Source organism: Orcinus orca, chromosome 17, assembly GCF_937001465.1.
Source record: "Orcinus orca chromosome 17, mOrcOrc1.1, whole genome shotgun sequence".
NCBI classification, from domain to species: Eukaryota; Metazoa; Chordata; class Mammalia; order Artiodactyla; family Delphinidae; genus Orcinus; species Orcinus orca.
In genome coordinates, this window is record NC_064575.1 from 79,194,890 (window position 1) to 79,216,522 (window position 21,633).

The 21,633-nt window shown below is 50.9% G+C and overlaps 2 protein-coding genes across 8 annotated transcripts in view; one reads left to right on the forward strand and one right to left on the reverse strand.

Annotated features, from left to right (window-relative positions):
* Nucleotides 1-21,633, forward strand: part of TG (thyroglobulin) — a 249,366-nt gene that overhangs the window by 140,778 nt on the left and 86,955 nt on the right. For all 5 annotated transcript variants that reach the window (XR_007472514.1, XM_049700310.1, XM_049700307.1 and 2 more), the window contains 3 exons: nucleotides 508-601; nucleotides 3,104-3,263; nucleotides 11,700-11,902. Coding sequence is in view for 4 of the 5 variants with exons in the window: in XM_049700310.1 (XP_049556267.1) it covers nucleotides 508-601; nucleotides 3,104-3,263; nucleotides 11,700-11,902 (457 nt within the window). In the remaining variant the exon portion in view is untranslated. The remainder of the gene's footprint in view (nucleotides 1-507; nucleotides 602-3,103; nucleotides 3,264-11,699; nucleotides 11,903-21,633) is intronic.
* Nucleotides 17,369-21,633, reverse strand: part of SLA (Src like adaptor) — a 62,918-nt gene continuing 58,653 nt past the window's right edge. For all 3 annotated transcript variants that reach the window (XM_012531438.3, XM_033419762.2, XM_012531439.3), the window contains 2 exons: nucleotides 20,343-20,475; nucleotides 17,369-19,431 (listed from right to left, as the gene is read on the reverse strand). In XM_012531438.3, coding sequence (XP_012386892.1) covers nucleotides 19,218-19,431; nucleotides 20,343-20,475 — 347 coding nt within the window. In that variant the 3' untranslated portion in view covers nucleotides 17,369-19,217. The remainder of the gene's footprint in view (nucleotides 19,432-20,342; nucleotides 20,476-21,633) is intronic.

The window sequence follows — 21,633 nt, forward strand, 5'->3', positions numbered from 1 at the left end:
AGTTGGAGAGCTAGGTTCATCAGAGCCCAGTGCTAACAAGGCCTGGGCGGGTAACCATCATGCCTCCATTAGATGTGTCCCAGATGCAGTCTCAGCTCTTATGCCAGGAGATGTTCCACTGGCACACTTGGACTCTGTACTGACGTAGAAAACCGGTTGGGACACCTCATCCCAGCAGGTCTGCTCCCTTGGAGCCAGGAAGGGCCCAGGTTGCAGGTGACACACACTTTCCTCTTTATCCGGGCATCCTTCTCTCTGGACCAGCCCTTTGTCCCTGTGGGATGTTCCTCAGGCCCGTGGTAGAGAGAGGGATGGGCATGCTGCTCTTTCCACCATTTACTCACCAATCCCATTAACCATTTCCTGAAGCTGCCTAAATGCTGGTGGGCCGCTGGGCTTTTGGAATGGGGCAGTGGGCTCTGCCGCCGCTGATGGGAAGGGGGCTGGGACTTGTCGCTTTGGTTGTTTTCCCTGCAAGTCATGCCTTCTGTCTGTCTGTACTTGCAGGGCCAGTTGCTGGCAACCAGGCGCCAGGACGCCTTCGTCCCCCGGGGTCAGCGAGGACTGCCTGTATCTCAACGTGTTTGTCCCTCAGAACATGGTGAGTGCTGCAGCCCTGAAAACTATGTTTGCCCTGAAAACGGCCCCATTAGAAATCCCCAGCCCCAGAGCGGCCAGCACAGTCCGCCCTGCACTCTCCTGGTGGGTTCTTGGCTTCCTGAGGCCTGAGTGGCTGAGAGCAAGCCTGGGTCCCCCACGGCCTCACCTGATCTCCCGCACGGGAGCACGTGCGTGGCTATCCGGCTCCGGCCCTCTAAGAAGTATTCATAAAGCGCCCGTCACAGGAGGGGCTGTTCTCAGTGGGAGGAGCAGAAATAAACAGATAAGCAGATAAATATTGGACAACTGTGGTATTAATATGGTTGTGAAGAAAAACACAGCAGGGGAGGAGACGGAGTGGCAGGAGGAGTGAGGTAGGTGGTGATCAGGAGGGCGCGCCTGAGCAGGGGTGCGGACGAGGCGGGGTGAGAGCCACGCCGGCGGGTGAGGGCCAGCCGCTGACGCAGGGCCCCCTGGAGGGCCGCGGGCTGGGGGAGTGTGGAGCTGGATCAAACTAATCCGCAAATGAGGAAACCAGCGGCTCTTCTTGGAGAGACCCTTGGAGAGACCCCCCCAGCGGGTATTTCTTTCCATGTGGTCTCTCATTTGAGGCAGTTCTAGAGGGTGAGGCTTGGGAGGTGACCCTGACCTTGGTTAGGTCCTGCTTTGAAGGCTGTATCTGCCTAGGTGGCAGCTATGATCCTGATGTTGAGTGTTTGAGTTTCCTGTTTGGGGGGAAGGGTCGGAGCTCATGAGAGAAAACAGAACTGATGAGCCTTAGGAAACATGAGTTTCTGGTGACGCCAGCCCTGTACTGACAGATCCCATGGTACATGTGACTGGGCCACCGCTTCCTGGTCCCCTAGTTTACCAGCAGTGAGAGGCGGTGTACTTTGGAGGCTTGGTCACAGCAGGCTGGCCTGAGTAAGCTTTGGAACAAGGGCGCCTAAATGTGCAGGCCCTCCTGGGCTGCATGAATGGAAGTATTCTCTCTTGCTCGCGTGCTACTCAATAAAAATAACTCAGGGTCCTTTGAGGAGGGGAGACAGGGCCTGTCCCTGACCTCTCTTGTGGCCCACAGCAAATGAAACCAAGGCCACCTGAGCTGGCCTTTTTCTATGGCATTTAAAAGGCCTCCTGTTGGAAGAATCAACAAGCCTACCAGGTGGTGACATCTACGAGAAGGGGTGTCCCAGAGGGAAGAGGGGGCTGGGGTCAGAATTCTGCTCGGTCCCTTCCTTTCTGTAGATGTTTCAAGAAGCCACTTCACTGCTCTGAGCCTCTGTTTTCACACCTGTAGAATGGGGGTGCTTAGAGTCATCTACCTTGTGAGGCGGAAGCTCTAATCAGACGTTCTAGGTGAGCACACTTAGCACGGCACCTACCCGGGCAGGTCCTTGGTCAGTGTTTGCTGTTGGTGTCGGAGCCCAGGGCACATGGAGTAGAGAAGTCACAGCCCAGGGATTCAGAGCCTGAGTGAGCGAGAGCCACCTGGGGCCTTGCATTCACCATGGCCTGGGGCGGGGTGTCAGATCCCCTAGACGGAACACAATATTCTGATAGGAAGGGGTCAACCTGGGTTCAGATCCCAGCTCTGCTACTCATAGCCATGTGACCTGAAGCAGGCTATTTAACGCCAGCAAGCCTCTGCTTCCTCATCGGTAAAATGGGAGTAACGACAACATGCCACCCTCACGGAGCTGTTTGAGGACTGAATAAGTGACACACGCCAATAGTCAGCATGGTGCCTGGCGCTCAGTCGGGCTAAACAAAGGTGGCTCTGTGTTAACAAGATGGGATTCCAGGGATGGTGACCAAACTCAAGGACTCCCCAAGGAGGACACAGAACCGTCTTCCAGAGTAAACGCGGGCCAGGAGCTGGGCTGCTGGGAGACCACGTGGCTGCATGGGACAGGTCCCCGGCTCACTCGGCAGCGTGGGCAACGTGTCTTCACTTTTTATGGCGCTCTGGGTCCTCATCCGGGAGGTGGGTTTTGCTCCTTTGCTCAGTCTGCTCTATCAAAGTACCACAGACTGGAAGGCTGAAACCACAGAAGGGTATTTTCTCATGATTTTGAAAGCCAGAAGTCCAAGATCAAAATGTCTACAGGGTTGTTTCCTTCCGAGGCCACTCTCCTTGGCTTGTAGATGGTCATCTTCTCCTCCCTGTGTCTCTGCAGGCCTCTCCTCTGTGTGCATCTGTGTCTAAATTTCTTCTCTGTATGAGGACGCCAGTCCTATTGGATTAGGGCCATCTCGTTACAGGACTTGTCTCCAAACACAGTCACAGTCTGAGGCAGCCAGGGTTAGGGCTTCAAGATGTGAATTTGGGGGGCACACAATTCAGCCCCTAACTGAGACTAAATATGCCTACAGGGCAGAGGTGAAGGAAGAGTCGTGCGTCGCCTCACAGTTGGGCACCTGCATGGGGAAGGTACCCTCACCAAGCTCTGGGGGGTGAGGGTGGCCGCCTGGAGCTCCCACATTTCTCCAATCCCTACAGGCCCCCAACGTGTCTGTGCTGGTGTTCCTCCACAACGCCGCAGAGGGCAGGGCCAGCGGGGGCCAGCCGGCCGTGGACGGCTCCTTCTTGGCTGCCGTTGGCAACCTCATCGTGGTCACTGCCAGCTACCGAGTGGGCGTCTTTGGCTTCCTGAGTTCCGGTGAGTTGCTGGCGTTGGTGGGGACCGCTGACCTCCTGAGCCGGGTGTGTTCTTTGTGTGCATTTAGTCCTTTCTTCCCCAAGCCCCATTCTTCCCAGCCCGCAGCCCTCCTCCAGCCCGCTGAGCAGGGAGTGGTATGACCAGTGCGTTCACGAGACCCTCCAGCCATGCTGATGCCCATAGATGAGAGTCACAGTTACTACTGATTACACTTATCATGTGTCTGAAGCTGTTCCAAGTACGTTTTATCTTGTGATGTATCTGTGTGTGCGCGTGTGTGTACCGAGACCCCAGAGGGCTAGACCCTTGCTGAAGCTCACGTGGTCAGGAAGGAGCAGAGCCAGGATTCATCACCAGGGTCGACCTGCCCTGGAGACTCTAAGGCGTGGATTAGAGCTCTTGGGCCCTCAGGAAGCCATTTACTGGAGTGAGGGCTGCATAGACAATGATTTCTGATTCACCTCGAATTCCAGATCGCTTGTGAACATCCGGCCTGTCCCCTTTCCAGTCACAGATGCCTTTATCACTCTGGTTATGCCCTCCACCTTCCCCACCAGCCCACAGGGCAGAATTGAGGCTTGGACCAATCCCAGCGTCATCCACCCATGTCTCTTCCTCCATCTCCCCACCCCCCCACCCCAACCCCCAGTGGTAGGGCAGTTGTTTGACAGGCAGACGTGGCAGAGGGCAGACACGCTGGTCTGGGAATCTGAAGAGCCAAGGGTTGTCGGTGTGACCTTGGATAAAACCCTTCCTTTCTCCAAGTCTCAGTTTTCTCCTCTGTAAAATGGGAATAATTTTACCCAACTTCCAAAGTCACTGTGAGGCTCCAGTGATATGCTACATGTGAAGGGACTTTAGAGGCTGTGATGGGCTTTAGGAGTCCTCAGGGACAGGCACCTAGCAGCATCTCTGTTCTCTGGGGATCTCATTTAAGACCTGGAATGTCTTGCCTGCTGAGTATGGCTGGGTGGGTGGGAGGTAGCCTGGTGGGAATGACGGACTCCTCCAGAATGTGGCCGAGTGGAGCAGGCATCCTGCGTGAGCAGAAGCCAGGCAGTGCTGGGGAATGAGGGCTGGGTGGACCACGTGGCAGGAGGCCTTGAGTGTCATAAAGAAGATTCTTCGTCTGCACGACAAACATGAAACAGGCAACAAGTTAAGGCAACATGCGACCAGGTGCCAATGAGGGGAATGTGGATGATGACCAGATTCCAGACTTTCCTTCAGTGGTGCAGGGGCAGCTGCTGGAGCACTGAATGCCCTGCCCAGGTTTTCTTTCCTCTTTTCAAACACACGACTGACAATCTGTTAAATCAGGAGCTCCTTTCTCTAAAGAGATGGTGAAACTCAGAACCCAGCCTGTGGGACCCGCTCAGGTGGAGCATTTCACAGACACGGCTGACTCTGGCTCAGAGTGTTTCCAGACACAAGAGAGCGAATTTCCATATGCCATCCTTCCGTGAGGGGGCGGGGATTATGATTTCATGGGCTGTGATCTTATGGAGAATTCTGTGGGCTTCCTGGAAGGGAAACTCATTTCTGCTGCCGGCGAGGCAGAGTCTGGGGTCGGAACTCTTCCAGAACACCCACACCTTCTCACTCCTGACTTGCAACACTGCCTGTTCCTTGTGCTTAAAGCAAAGCTGTCAGCAAGAGAGAAGGAGAGTTACCCTCACCCAGCACCCATCTCTACCAGACATCTTTTCTGGGTGATGTCATTTCAGTCTCCAGGCACCTTTGCGAGGTCAGCCCTGTGCGGTCATGTCATAGAGGAAACGACGAGGCTCAGAGAGGTTAAGGGACTTTATGCCCCGCAGCCGTGAGTTAAATTTAATGTCACACTGGGCATTGAATCCCGTGGATGAAGCACTAAGAAGAAATGGTAGCTTGCTCCCTCGATGTTTTCGGTTTTATTGTTGTTGTTGTTGTTTTCGCAACTTTCACAATCTCTTTTAATTCAGGACAGTTTTAAAGTATCTTTAACATATAACTTGAGTGTTCAAGGAAATAGGGAAAGGAGAAAAATGTTAACTTAGTTGTTTCACAAATATAATCTCTTTTAAAACTGAAAAAAACCCCAGCTATCTAAAGTTGACATGTCTGGAAAAGTTATGTGTGCCACTCCCTCTCCCCCCCAAAGAAAAGAAAACTCCTCAAAGAGAATTGCTTCCCCTTAAAGTTGCACATTTAAAACTGGGGTTCCAGGAGTTTCCATGGTGTTTGCCTTCCTGTTTACGTGTGTTGTCTGTGTAAGGGTCCTCTCAAGAATTTGGGTGTTTGTTCTGTTTCTTAAGCTGGGTGGTGGGTTAACATGTTTGCTTTTTTCTCGTGCTTTATATATAGTGCTTATATAACATATATGATATATGATTCATGTAAGGGTAAGCTATTTTTTAAAAAATGGGGATATATATATACGTATAACTGATTCACTTTGCTGTACAGCAGAAACTAATGTGATACCGTAAAGCAACTATACTCCAATAAAAATTAATTAAAAAAATAAATGTAGGAGACAGGGGATACAGAGGAAGAAAGAAGAAAGAACAATACTTAGCAGTTAATGTTAAAGATTGAGAATAGGTATCATTTTAAAAAATAGTTTACTCTCCCTTGGTGTTTAGAAATGCCCTACAGATTCCTCATTCTTCTGTGTACAGAGAGGATCAGTGTTTTTTGGGGGTTTTTTTGTTTGTTTGTTTGTTTTTTTGCGGTACGCGGGTCTCTCACTGCTGTGGCCTCTCCCGTTGTGGAGCACAGGCTCCGGACGCGCAGGCTCAGCAGCCATGGCTCACGGGCCCAGCCGTTCCGCGGCATGTGGGATCTTCCCGGACCGGGGCACGAACCCGTGTCCCCTGCATCGGCAGGTGGACTCTCAACCACTGCGCCACCAGGGAAGCCCAGGATCAGTGTTTTAATTCATTTAGGCTCAGGCAGCTTTTCTTTGCTTTATTCTGGAGACCTCCTGGTACTTCCCACATTCCAGAGCTTTAGCATCTCTTACCTGGAGCTCCTTGCAGTTCAGCCCCTAGGGGAGCCATCAGTCAATCAAGAAACTGAGACCCAGAGAGTGGCCGCCAGGGCCGGTGGGTGGAGGGGCAGCAGCTCTAGGACACACACACAGGCTCCTGGCTGCAGACGACCACCTCCCGCCAGACACTGGGCGTCCCACGGCAAGGTTCCAGGCGGAGAAGGTGCGCACTCACAGCAGAGGGAGAAAAGAGCAGGTGTGCGATTCAGCTAAGCCCCCAATAAACTTCCAACACAAATACATCATCCCTTTCCCATGAAAAAAAATATATAGGGAATTCCCTGGCGGTCCAGTGGTTAGGACTCGGCGCTTACACTGCCGAGGGCGCAGGTTCAGTCCCTGGTCAGGGAACTAAGATCTCACAAGATGAGTGGCGCAGCCGAAAAAAAAAAGAAAAAAAGAAAAGAAAAAAATACATATATGTAATGGATTTCATTATCTAGATGACTTTAAGTTTACAGAATAATTTGAGCATAAATTACAGAGTTCCCATATGCTGCATCCTCCCCTGCCTCAGTTTCCCCTGTTAAGGTCCCGCATTGGTGCCACACACTTGTTACACTCCATGAGCCCATAGTGGTATGTTAGTATTGACTAAAGTCCATACTCTACAGCAGGGCTCACTCTTTGTGTTGTACATTCTGTGGGTTTTGACAAACATCATGACGCGTGTCCACCAATCATACAGAATAGTTTCACCGCCCGCCCTGAGACTTGCCTGAGCTCCACCGACTCATCCCTCCTCCTTTCCATTTTAAATAGTTGGAAACTGTGGTTCAGGACAGGTCTGGAAAGAGCTGGGCGACTTCAAGTGCCAGCCCCAGACTGGTGTCCTGCACAGTGTACAGGATTCGCACCCGAGAAGAGCAAGGTCCAGGGGCAGCTCCTCGCTCCATGGGGCTCAGGGGCTCTGGGGGGGTCCCTCGGTCCCTCCCTCAGCGTCCCATCCCATCCCAGGCTGCCCGTCTCTCAGGAGATCAAGCATGTGAAGGCAAACACCGGGAACCTTGCTGGTACCTTGCAGGGGCTCCCGGGGGCTAATGCCCCTTTCCTTTCCCTGGCAGGGCCTCTCCAAGCCAGGGCTCTGCTGCAGCCATGTCCCGGCCCTGCATCTGGCCACCAGCAACTGCAGCCCATGGCATTTACTGAGTTAGGCCAACCTGCTGCTTCATGTACATCGTCTCATGTGATAAATGTGTGCAGCATCTGCTATTGTAGCCCAGAGTGAAGATAATCCCCCAAGAGCTCCAGACTCCAGAGGCACATTAAGAAAGGGATGGGAGGAAGCTGAAAACAGCAGCTCACGCCAGGCCTGCGGCCGACCAGACAAACTCGTGTTCTCTGCGAGAAACCCAGCAGTACTTAAAAGGAGCACGATTCCTGATGAAGAGCAATTGGGAAGGAAGTGAGGGGGTTGATGATGGGCCAGGGAGGCCCTCTCCCAGCCTGGACCCTGCCGGTGGGACAGACCCCAGGGCCGTGGGGCACAGTGATTATCCTTCTCTCTCTGGTAAAGCAATGCAGCAAGGGCAACCCAGGCCAGTGGCGTGCAGGATCAGAGGAGTGGGTCGGCCGTGGCTCGCGGGCGCCCTGCAGGGTGTGGGAGCAGAGGAAGTGGGCTTTGGCCAGGGAGACAGACCGAAGGCCAGACACGTAACACACCCATCACCCCGTCCTCCCTGGGGCGCTTGGAGCCTCCCCTCTGAGGGGGTCTGCTCACCATCCTAACCAGAAAAACAGGCACAGGGTCCTGCCCCCGTCACAGATGTAATTTTTGCTACTAAAGACAAGGCAGACCGTGCAAAGGGCACCTGTGAGATAATGCTGGGACCTAAACCTGTTTCATTTTGTTTAAGAAAAACCAAACAAATTCCAGAGTGCTTTATGCCAGGCATCGCACTGTTCTGTTCCTTTTACGGATATTAACAAATTCAATCATCATAACAACCTATTGAGGTTGGTACTATTATTATTCCATTTTACAGACAGGGAAAGTCAAGTCACATTAAGTAACTTGTCCAGGGCCCCGCACAGCTAGTAGGTGTTGGGACCTGTGCCCAGCTCGTCTGGCTCCATAACCTGCCTGCTAAGCCCACACACCATGATGCCTTCTATTGATGGCCATCAACAAGAGCTGGGGGAGAACCCACTGTGAGCCCAGCTAAGGAGCTTTAGAGGGACAGATGAAGAAATCAGATGAGCTAGCAAGAGCCGGTTAGACAGTGAGGGAACAGACGAATGTTTGCTGGTGTGTTCTGACCAGAGAGGTGGGAGCGTGGAGCTGGGGGGGCCCATCAGGGCGGCGTGAGGCAGATGGGGAGGAGCGCCATCACGCTGTCCGGACACCTTCCTCTCACACCCGTCTCCCTCCTGGACTGTACACGCCTGGCCAGCAGAGAGCAGCCCTGTCCAGTTTCACACCCCCAGCAGCACTGCACGCTATGTGTTTGCGGCGGGGCTGAGCCAGGTGAGACGGAGTCCCAGAGGATAAAGAGAATGGAGCTCAACCAAGGCCAGACTGCAGGGCAATGAACACAGGTGATGAGCAGACGCCGATGGCTGGACAAGGGCAGGTGTTAGAAAGTGAAGGGACCCAGACTGTTCAGATGGGCTGAAGTCAATCTTAGAGGAGCTGAAAAGCCAGGAAGGAGTTAGACTTGATGCGGCAGGAATGAGGGAGTTATGAAGGCTTCTGAGCAGAGAAAGTTCCATAAATAGAGTACTTAAATTTTTTAATGAAAATAACATAGTGCCTTGCACACCATAGATTTTTTGGACAAGCGTTTGTTGAATTGGATTGAATGCTAGGACGAAGGGCTCTGAGTGTGCATTGGATTTAAGTGCCAACTTGATCTCGAATTTGCTTCTTGCATCTCAACAGACTCTTCCCCTCTCAAGTCTCGTTCCACCAGGGGAGGAAAGGGTTGGATTAGACCATCTCAGAGCAGCGAGGTGGCTGCTTCGTGTGCACGTCCTGGAGGGCGTCTGCTTCGAGGGCCAGGATCTTGTCTATCTTGCTCTCTGCACTACCCAGCACAGCACCTGGCGTGAGGTGAAGCCCAGTTCGGACTTGCCTCCTGAATGCACCCTCATCTCTGACATCCTAGGGGTCTGTAGACCCCAGAATGTCAGCACTGTAAGTGGGAAGCTGGTACATGGGGAGTGAGAGTCAGGGACAGTGGCGTCCCTCCCTGTTGTCACTAGAAATGCAGGCCGTGGGCGTCACTTCCCAGACCGGGTCCTGCTCAGCTGGTGCCCGGCTTTCCTGCCCTCCCTCAGACCTTGGAAACAAAAGCACTCATCCTAACCAATGGAATGTGCATGTAATCCAGAAAAGTCCGCAGAGAGGATGGTGCCAATGGCTTCACTAAACCCAGAACATGAAATGCATTTGAAGAAATTCTGAGTGTCTCCCCAGCTGGAAGAGTAATTCGTACCGTTATGTCCACTGAGCTGGTGTTCTCGTCAGCTTTGTGAACACCATTTTGGGGAATCGGATGCAAGGTCTTTCTGGTTTTCTATTTGGGAATATGGGTTCTTTCTGATAGTTTTTCACTTGACGTTGAATCGTGTTCATAATAACTGTAGTCATTTCATTTACCTAACATTTCATAAGGACCTACTCCGTGCTTCTGGTTTTCATGGGGGGTAGAGTCTAGCAGGGGAGCCAGTGGTGACAAATGCTTTGAAAGGGGCCCCTCACTTCCCCTGAGGGCTGCCTATGAGCTGATGGTGTAGCTAAGACTTGGAGGATGACTGGGCCAGAGGAGGGAGTTAGAGAAGGTCAAGGGGAGAGGGCACAGCTCTGGGTGGAGGAAATCACATGTGCAAGCACAGGCATGGGGGAGGGTGGGGCTGGTGTGTTTGAGCCTCTGAGGGGAAGCCTGGCTGGTTGCAGCACAGAACAGTGGGGAGACAAAGGGAGATGTGGCCTGAGAGATGGATGGCCCGGTCCCGGGGGGCTTTGAATGTGATAGAAGAACTGAAATGGTGTCCTAAGGACCATGGGATGAGAGGGGACATTTTACATAGGATGGGGCAGGGTGTGTGTGTGTGTGTGTGTGTCAGAGAGAGAGATAATCAAGATTCTAAGTTTAGAAGACCACTCTGCATGCGCCATGGAGAATTCACTGTAGGGAGGAATGTGTGGATACAGGAGGCCAAGGAGAAGCGTGGAGGAAAGGGGGTGGCAGTCAGTGGCGGGAGAGCCTGCAGCGGCTGGGGAGGAGGGGGACACGGTCGAAGGAGGAGTCGGGGAGACTCCCGCGAGGCCGTGCAGGAGCAGGGTGGGCGGTGCCGCACTTGAAGGAGAAGGTAAGAAACTCTGCCGAGGCCGCCGGTGGGAGCGCTCAGGAGACTTAGAATCAATTCCCTGAATGGACTTGAGGTGCCTGTGAGACAGCCTCCTGGGGGAACTCGAGGGGCCCAGGCCTGGGAGAGTGCCCTGGGCTGCGGACACAGTCCCGAGAGTCTTTGCACATAGGCGGTGGTTGGAGCCACGGGTTCTGCTGGGGTTTCCTGGAAAGAAGCCAGAGACGAAGGGCATGAACCTCGGCTCAAACCAGAGCAGGCTTGGTGTTTCAGGGCAGTTAGCGGTGTAGACTAAGAGGGGCCGTTGAATTCAGAGGACGCCCGAAGGGCCTGGGCACGGCGTGTCCCAAATGCCAAGGGGAAGAGCACGTGTTGGCTGTATGGTTCCTTTGTATCTGAATCATTCGACTTAAAACAACATGCTGAGCTTTTGATACATATTTACTGAATTCTATGAATAAAAGAGAGATGGACTCAACTGAGTGCTGCATATGTGGTCATATACATGACTGTAGTCAAAAGGTGTGTGCTTTGGAAACAAGCAACAGGATCAAATGACAATCAACAACAAACAAACAATGTAAGAAACTTGAATCGCAGCTCTGCCGCTGCTGCGAAGGTCATGGAAGGTAGTGGGAAGAGGTGGGACCGAGAGTCTCAGCCGGGCCTGGCCATCATCGGGGGGCAGGAGACACGGAGAGTCACGGGCAGTGGGGGGAGATGGGGGGCCGGAAATTCAGCTCCTTCTCGTCGGATGCGCCAAGCCTGGGGTCTGAACGTGCAATGCCTCTCATCTGAGAAGCCGCCCTCCTCACGGGCAGTGGGGCGAGATGGGGTGGCCGTGGCCCACAGAGGTGGAGGGACACGTCTGCAGTCTCCTAGCTGAAGCGAGAATCCGGGCCGGATGGGCCTGGTTCCGGAGGCCAGGCTCTTCCCACTGCCCCACTATATTGGGAAACCACAGTCCAGACCTATGCGGGCAGGAGCCCAGGCCCCCCACCGGCACCCCGTGCCTGGCTTACACAACACGAGGATGGTTACATCCCAGGTTGCAGAATCGCAGAGTGCTGAAGGCTTTCCTCTTTCTGAAGGGTCCGGCGAGTTGAGCGGCAACTGGGGGCTGCTGGACCAGGTGGTGGCTCTGACCTGGGTGCAGACCCACATCGGAGCGTTTGGTGGGGACCCTCAGCGCGTGACACTGGCAGCAGACCGTGGCGGAGCCGACGTGGCCAGCGTCCACCTTCTAACCACTAGGGCCACAGACTCCAGACTCTTCCGGAGAGCCATGCTGATGGTGAGTCGCCTGCTCTGCCTTCAGTCTTGCTGAAGGTGGTCCCTCCTTGCCCCAGTTGGCTTCAATTGCTTGGACTTGCTTTATCCTTTGTTCTGAGTGGGTGTCCTGCCCATGGCCATCTTTCCGTGTTCACGTGAGCCCGGATGCTGCAGGGCTCCCCTGGCTGCTGTCCACTCACATCTAAAATGTTAATAATTCTAGACGGGGAAGAGTTTCTATTTCCTGGGAGTGCCTCATTAGGGTTTAATAGCAATTAAAGCAGTGGAGGGCAGCTGGATCTGTCACAGAGCAACAAAGGTTTGGCCAACTTTGTTGCTGACTGGTGAGTGAAGGCAAAGAATAGAACATAACACTCAGGATTCCACTGGATGGTCTGAAGTACCTGCTGAGTGATGATGATGATGATTATGATGATGATGATGGTGATGATGGTGATGATGGTGGTGTTGATGGTGATGGTGATGATGGTGATGATGGTGATGATGATGGTGTTGATGATGGTGATGTTGGTGATGGTGATGTTGATGGTGATGATGATGGCATGAGAATGTTGATAGTGATGAAATAATTATGATGGAGGAAACAACCTGTTGACCACAGCATATGCTCTGATGGCTATTGTGTCACTGATGAGCTTCTAATGTTATTGAATGTCCAACTGGTGCCAGGTACTATGCTCCTTTTTGGAAGTGCCATGCTAAATAATACACAACCTAGTTCTCAGGAAGCTTGTAGTTTACTGGAGAAAGAGGTGACAAACATTTAAAGCAGATATTTAAAAGAGCGTCTTAGAGCAGCTCAGAGAGACGCTCCCAACAAAACTCAGGGGAAAGAGAGAATGTCCCAGAATGCCTCCTGAGAGAGAGACTGTGCCAGCTGATGTTGAAGGCTGTGTAGGCACGTAACCAGAGTCCTAGCACCAAGGGAAAGTTTGGCTCTTTGCTGGGGTCTGCCCATCATGCAGTGCAGCTGGAGGACCGGGTCTGCGTGGACAGTGGTGTGGAGGCAGAGAGCAGCCAGCCTGCAGTAAACGCCTCGGGTGTTATCCTGAGTGCATGGGAGCCTTCAGCGTCTTTTGTGTGTTTGCTGGTTTGGTTTTCCGTTTTAACCAGTACTAAGTGTACAATTCACTGGCATTGAGTACATTTCAATGTAGTGCAACCATCAGCATGAACTGTCACCAGTACTTGTTCATCATCCTAAACAGAGACTCTGTACCTGTCAAACGCTAACTCCCCATTCTCCTTTCCTCCCAGCCCCTGGCAACTGCTACTCTACTTTCTGTGTCTGTGAATTTGCCCACTCTAATATGAATTTACCTCATGTTAGTGGAATCCTAGAAGATCTGTCCTTTTGTAACTGGCTTACTTCACTTAGCATAGTGTCCTCAAGCTTCGTCCACGTTGTAGCATGCGTCGGAATTTCATTCCTTTTTAGGGCTGAATGATATTCCGTTGTATGTGTACAGCACATTTTGTTTATCCATTCATCTATTGATTGATGTTTGGGTTGCTTCCCCCTTTTGGCTACTGGAAATAGTGCTGCTATGAACACTCTCATGCCATCAGAGGGTTTTAGGCAGGTGGGAAACTTGCTTAGACTCGCCTTCAGGAAGACTTCTAGAGCTTGGCGGAGGATGCGTGTAAGAGGGGCAGTGCTAGAGGAAGAGAAAGCAATGAGGAGACTACTGAGTGACCCAAAGGAAGGTACGAAGGAGAACCACTGAGGCCAGTGCCATGGACCTGCTGGCGATTCTAAGGCCATCAAACCACATCTAGCTCTCTCCAGCCTTCCCAGGATCCAAACCTGTGATCATAAGCAGGGTGGAGAAGTGTCACTGTTTGGGCACAACGGAGGCGGGATCAACATCATTGCTGTCCCTGCCAAGGAGCAGGGCCTCCTGCCACTTCATCTCTCCCCTTCAGCCACGGGAGCCTTCTAGTACTCCTTGAAGGGTCCCTGCACTAGTTCCTGCCTCTTACTGGTAGTTTCCTGTGCGTGGATTCCTTTTCTCCCGTCTTCCTCTTTGCCCTCCCTACTCGTCTTTCAGGGGCTACTTCCAGACTTTCCAGCCTCGAACCAGGCCCTCTTCCTATGGCTGATGCCATCCGTAAATCTCGTACGGCATCTCTCCTGCTTCCCCACCGGTACATAATTGCTCCTACTGCCATGTATGTCTCTCTTACAAGACTGTCATCTCCAGGACAGCCGGGGATGCCTGGCTCTCCACAGAGCCCGGGGCACCCAGCACTGCTGTCTTAGGGTCGATGCTCCGTGATTAACATCCGGGCAGTAAAGGAGCTCATGAGCCTGGGAGGGGGGGTGTCAAGGGACCCACAGGCTAGTCCACTTCTTGCCTTCCCACCTCTTCCTTGTGTTTCTCGTCCTTTGCATCAGGTTTTCTTCAATCTGTCCCTTCATGCTTGGTGCATCTGAGTGTCAGGAGGCCTGAGTACAAACATCTTTCAGTTCCTGGTATTGAAAGCAGACCTTCCTGACTTTGAGTTGATCCTGAAGGGCTGCGTTGATGCCCCCAGGGCCTGCTCAGAAGCCAGACACTGAGTGGGACCCAGAGGACACCAAAAATACCTTCCAGTGCGCCCAGAAGGCAGAATTTTCCTTTTGAAAGTTCTGGAGGGTTTCGATGTTTAGGGAATTTCAAAAACTAATCTGTTTTAGCAAATGGTAGTGTATTTAAGAATAATCCCTCCATCTGTTTTAGTCATGTGGAGGTAGCCTTTACAACTGCTCCCTGCAGTTTGGGGGGATGCCTGTGAAATTATTTGGGAATGAGAGAATTAAAATACTTCAAGATATTAGCAGTTCTTCAGTGTGCTCTCTACCAACAGATGTTTGGGGGAATGAATGTGAGTTGGTGCTATATTCTTGGATAAAATCTTCAGTCTTTCTACAAATCTTGGGACCAGAACTGTTGAAATTTGGACGAAACAGACTCCTGTGATAATTAATAACTTATATTTATTTGTTTAGCATGTTTGGGACCATAAGTCACTTCGAATATATTACCTCATAGATTCCTCACATTAATTTGCCAGGGACATTTATTTTATTTCTAATCTAGACAAAATAAAGCCAAGGCTCAGAGATGTTTAGTGACCCGCTAAAGAACACACAGTAAAGAAGGAGCTGCATTAGGGGTTGGAAGCTGAAGCCAAACCCTGTGTTCTTCTACACTGTGAGGCTCCTCCAAGAGCCTGTGACTCATTCGGGGTCTCAATGTGTCAGAGGAAGAGTGCAGGCCTAGGGTCAGACAAGCCTGAGTTAAGATGCTGGCCTTGGGTGAAACACTTTACCACTGCCTTCTTCATGGATAAAATAGGTGTGATTAATTCTGTCTCCTACGGGCTCACGCAGTCATGATACAAGGTCTGTAAAGTGCCCTGCACACTGTGGGAACTCAAGGAACCCGAGCTCCCCCATGTCCCATGCCAAGCGAAGGCAACTCCAGGCAAAAGCAGATCCCGAGTGTTTCACCTGCCCTGGGGGCCAGCTTGAAAAAGGAAGAGGGGAGCCATATTGCAAGCCTGAATTCTGTGGCGCTGACCCCTTGGCCAGTTTTAAGAGAAGGCAGAGGAGGTCATGTCCTCTGTGCTGTGATTCTCAGGACCCAGAAGAAATTTCCATTGCTTTCCTTTGACATTGCCCCAATTTTGCATTCCTCTGAGTGAACTCCAGGCCTCAGAAACTGGCCTCAAGCTAAATTTTCCGGTCTCCTTTCCCACATGAGCCCTACAGTCCAGGCTCAGCAGCTCTGCCACCATTCCTAGAAAATGCGGTGCCTTCCTCTAGATCTTTCCAGGCTCTTCTGTGGTCAGCACATCCTGTTTTCCACCTGGACAATCACTCCACCCTTCAGGGCTCAGCAGAATTGGGCCTCTAAGGCTTCCTCCAGCTCTAAAACAGAAAGCATCTCACGGCGGGGAAGAGACTTCTACGTAGCGATTTTTAGGAATTCCGACTTGTTTTCCATTTGTTAACTTTTCTAACACATCTTATTCCATTTCTACTGTGACTCGGTGCTTGATTGGGTACGTGATTTATGCTCTTAGTAGCTCTTAGTACGGCCTTAGCACTTAGCTCAGCTCCTGGTTCAAAGAGGGCACCTGAGACCATGCTGAGTCCATTAAACCAGCAGTGGTGGAGAGCAGGGGATGCTGGCTTGGTCCCAGAGCACTGATTTTTCCTGTTTTCATACAGACCTCCCAGTGGGAGCCCTCGCCCCATTGCTTCCCTTAATCAAAACTGGCCTAGCTATTCACAGGCTTTGATGCTTCCATATATATTCTAGAATAAGTTTACGGATTTTTAAAAATATTCCGGATGGGAATTGGATTGTAGTTTCATGTAATTTTTCAAATCATTTCAGAAAAATATCTATGTTTTTAGGATGTTAGTTCTTATATCCATGGATCAGTTTAACCCCATAACCAGGAACATAGTATTTTTGTCTCCTTACGTCTTCTCATAGAGTTTTGAACTTTTCTCCATAAAAGTTTTGCGAAGTTATTTTGAGGCGAGACCCTACATAAATGGTTTCGTGTTTTCTATTTTACTTTCCAGTTGGTAAATACGGGTGTAGCGGAAGAAGTTGGTTCCGCATTTGGCGAGCTTTCTTACCGCCTCTAATACTTTGTCTGTTGTTTCCATTGGATTTTCTATGAAGTTATCTCATTATCTGCAAATCATGGCGGGTTTATTTCTGTGCGCTTTGGAGCAAATACTCACCTGCTCTAACAAGGAGACCCATCACAAAAGTAGCTTAAATAACAAATGCGTTTCTTTTTTTTCCTCTTTCCCATAATGTTTCCCCAAGTGTGGAGTACAGGTATCTCGTGATCTCTCGGGGGCCGGCTTCCTTCTAGGTGTTTGTCTGTCATCCCAGGGCCTTGCTGTCATCTGCAGGGCTGAGCCTGGGCTGCCAGGGATTGCAGACTGCGGGGAGGGGACGAAGGAGAGGAGAGCCACCCCTGCTGACGTGGGGAAGGAAGGGCACATCTCCCGGCTCCGCCCCGCGGGGACCTCCTCTGGTTTTACTGCAATGACCCCAGCACCCAGGACAGTGTCTGGTATTTAATAGGTGTCCAAAAACATATTTGTAGAAAGAAACTCTTGGAAGAACAAATAGCAGAGGTATCAAAAGTAATTTGCAGGGATGTGTAGGTGAGACAAAATTTTCATAACAATTGCTAAGAAATTGTTCTCTCCCTTGATCCCTGGACATCCACCTTCAAGTTGGATGAGGCACCCTCAAAAGTCATAAAACCCTGGTTTCTTAAGGCTGCACCTCAAGAAGAAACCAAGATACTAACCAATGCGGGTTCGTCTCGTGTTCCCTGGTCTCCTCTCTCTCCAGCTGCAAGTTTATTTGAAAATTCGAAACCCACAGAGCTTCTAGACGAACCACCCACCAGCCTCACCCAGGAAGCTCTCCCCACTTTCCAAGAATTAAATATTCATTAGGTTTATTTTAATCAGGAATACATACATGATTTAGCAAAGCGTAATGCTTCCCACTTAGAAATCCCTCCGCCTATTCCCCAAATGTTCCAACCACGTGAATCACAACAGAAAACAATACAGAAGACGCTGTATACACAGGTGTTCACCAGGTCACCCTGCCTTATGGCGGAAGCCGAGGTCCCCAGAGCTACATTCATTTCCCATACATTGGCTGGCTCTATAGAAACAGCCTTTGGGGAATGTTGAGGAAACCACAAGTGTCTTCTTGGATAAACACACTGGAATCTGATGATACAGAAAATCATGTAAGCGCGTGTGCACACACCACCAGCGCAGTGATCTCAGATGGACAGAATGCATATATACTGGACAGACAAACCTTTCCTGTTGGCAGTGCCCCTCCTCCCCCTGAATCCCTTTGCAACTGGGAAAATGCGTCACGGCGACATCTGCAGCCCCCTTCCTAACAGGATCTGGAGATAAAGGCTTCTTCTGCTCTAGAACTTTGCTATGTTTTCTCTTTCGTCTCTTAGAATTATGTTTGACAGAATTAAGCCACTCCAATTCCCATCTTTTCTAGAGCTGAGCATTTTTATTCCTGTGGCTGCCAGACTCGTTTTAGAATAAGATACTGGATGCGTTATTCCTTTAGAACTTATCAGTTTCCTTTTTTCAAAAAATCCAACCATTCTCACTTACCCAGTCCAACCAACCGTTCCACTGTTTAAAGATCCAGCTGAAACATGAGCTCCTGGGTCACCCTCACCTGACCCCACTCCCACCCAAAGCTGTGAGCTGATTTCTGCTTCTACAGCCCCCTTTCACAATATTTGTTTATACACTTTTCTCCCTGTCTACACTGCTGGGGCCCCTCCCGCTCGCTCTCTCTCTCTCTCTCTCTCTCTCTCTCTATGTATATATACACACACACACACACACACACACACATATACATATTTTTGACCTGACACCTTACACAGAACTTAACACAGTGCCGCTTCTGGCAGTCACTGTCATGAATGAGTAATTGATGCATTAATATAGACAAGAATCTCAGCACCCCAGGGAAGCTCTTCCTGTGCTGTGAGCTGTGGTCGGCGACCTCATGAAATCTTGCGCAGTGCCAGGCCTGCCCTCGCGCTTTCACTGTCAGCAGCCGCCCCCCTCCCCCATTACTCGTGGTCTCAGCAGAAGTAGGGAGGCCATCTGACTTCTGCACACGTAGCTTTGGAACGAGAAGCCCAAAGGGATCTCCCCATTCAGGGCTCGTAAGGAAGGTTAGCATTTAGTGTCACTGAACTCCCTTAAAAAGAGAGGAGCCATATCCCAGAGGTCTCTTTACAGATTGGTTACAAAAGTTCAATGCAGGAGATCAATTTGCAAACCCAGACTTTCTGCCAGGCCACAGTTTCTGGCTCATCTTCTTCTCAGGCTTATCTCATTCAGAGGTTTTCTTCAGGGACCTCAGAGTGAGTCCACCTGGGCGGTGTGTTGGAGAGTGGTCCTTGGTTGGGCACGTTCCTGTGAGAGAGCATCTTTGTCTTTCCCACAAATGTGGCGTGCACATGCACACACGCAGGGCTCTTCTGAACCCTCGCCTGAAGATGCCAGGAGTCCACATTTTGCAATGTGCCTGATCAAATGCCAGAGAGGGGTTCCCTTTGTCATGACGCAGATAGAGAAGATGAGAGTTCAATTCTCCATGTGGCTTCTCTTGGCTTCTGGAAGATGTGGGGTTCCCCGGGGACCAGGAAACCGTGCCTTTCTGCAAGATCCCAGGTGACAGTTTGAACCTCTGTTACTTTGTGCAAACACCATGGTGTCTGTTCTCGGGCTAGTCTTCAAAGTACGGCGTTGACGAGAAGAAAGAGCTCTTTCTTTTGCTTCCACTGTACATCAAAGAGACGCTTTTCTTCTTTCGATCGAAGGAGGTGCTGTCATCCCCGGTCAGGGACAGGTAGGAGGCGATGCTTTCCCGAAGGCCGTAGCTGAAAAGGGACTCATCCACACTGAGTGGGTTCTCAGCCCCCTCCGGGTCATCTTGCCGTCTGCGAGTGGGCAGAAAGTGGACAGAGAAAGGGGCAAAAGAGAGGGACATAGTGGGATGGAGGACAAAAGAATGAGAAAAGGTAGAAAAACAAATGAAGAGCCTGGTTAATATATATCTAACATTCTAATTCTGCTTCTTGCATTTGCGGCTGTGTAATCTTGGAGAAATCACTCAACCTCTCTGAACTGCCATTTCCTTGGATGGCTAAAACTTCCAACTATAAATTTTAATGAATATTCTTCATGATATTTACAAGGAGGAGCTGTTTTATTCATTTCCCAGGCAATTCTGATGACTGATTTTCTTTGAATTTGCCAATGGGATGTCTGGATCGGTGTTTAATTAATACGATAACCCCAACTACAGATAATTCCAACTACAGATACCCCTAAAAATGCAATAGCTGACAATCAAATAGAACAAATAAGGGAAGATTTTTTTTTCCCTTAAAAAAATGAAGTGGCCTTAGGATTTTGCTTGTATGTTTACCTTCAAGATTAAGTTTACAGTAATATTAAATTTGTACAAGATTGATTTGTGTGTTATTCTCTAATTGTTAGGATACTAACAATTAGAAAAAAGCAAGATGGTATCGTTCAGCTAGAAAATATTCAGCTAACACCAAAGGAGGGCTCAATAAATGTTTGCACAACTGCGGGGACTGAGGCCATGGCGGGGAGTTGCTAGGGCCATGCCACCCGGGGCATGAGGCCTGAGGCTGGGTCTGCCTCCCAGGGGACAGTGGGATTCCTGGGGTCTGCATCTGCTCAGAGCGAGGGTTTAGCAGGGCCAGCGGTAACTGGCCATGGTGTTCATGTGCCAGGCTCACGTGCTGGTTTGGGGCTTACACGTTCGTTCATGGAGGACACACACACACACACACACACTCACACACACGCAGACACACACCTGGACGCCCTCTTCCAGTCGAAGGTCTTCTGGCGCAAGGTGACAGGTGCGTCGGGGGCCCTCACTGCTGGGGCATCCGTGGTCTGAGTGAGGCAGGGCGTGGTCAGCACACAGCAGAGGCCGTCGGCCACCTCTGAGGAGGGAAGCAGAGAACCAGTCAGCGACTGTGGGATGCCCCGGCCAGTGTGAGGTGCGGGGTCCTGGATATTCACAAGGGGGAATGGAGGCTGAGATCTGAGAGGGGCTGAGAGTCACGTGCCCACCTGTTGAAGAAATATTAACGTGTCCTGGGTACACACCGTGCTTGGCTTGACACAAGTAAAGAAAAGGGTTTAGGATCCAGAATCCACCAAACTTGGGTTTGAGTTTCAGCTCCGCCCAGGTAGTGAATCACCTTGACCCTCTCTGAACCTGTTTCCTCAATTGTTGGATGAGGGGACTGTGCTACCAAGAGAGAACAGCTGGCAGAGCACTCGCATGAGGGCCCAGACTCAGTGGTTTCACAGCAAGGTGCAGGGCCATCCGCTTCAGGTGAGCCTCCTGTGTGCGCGGCGGTGGGGGAGATGTGTGCAATGTGTGTTCCCCCACAGCACACAGAAGGGGCTCAGTACAGCATGGGTGGGGCTAATGCATCTTTAGGAAGAAAGGGAGATAAAGGAAACAAGGAAAGAAGACAGAAAGGAAGGGGGAGAGAGAGGGAGGAGGGAGGGAGGGAGGAAGGAAGGAAGGAAGGAAGGGAGGAAGGAAGGGAGGGGGGAAGATGGAGAGAGAAGGAGGGAGTGAGGTAGAGAGAGGGAGGGAGGGGAAGAAGCAAAGACAGAACAAAAAGGATAAAAGATACAGAAATAGGAGGAGAAAAAAGATAAAAGGCAAATGGAGAAAATGGACGAAGAAAAAAGAAACATCTGTCTTCTCTACCCTAGATACAAAGAGGATGAAAATTAAATAAATCCTTTCCTCTTATCCCTCTGCTAGTAGGACATAGCTGAGTTTCCATGGTGCCCCATCTTTCCAGGAGCTTTAAGGTAGAGCCTCCGTCTCTTCAAAGCCTTCCCGTAGCCCACGACATCATGAGAAAGACTCGAGCCTGCTGGGCTCAGGTGTTCTTACAGACGGAGGAGATTCTGTGCGGCCCTATTGAGGCCGAAGAGCGCAGTGGGTCTCACGTCCTGGGGGAGATGAGGTGGCCAAGGATGTGAGCTGCCACTGGCCTCTCAGGACAACGCCACCCCAGCCCCGAGCACATAAATCACCAGGGTTTAGGAAGCTCATCGCCCCTAAGGCAGGCTCC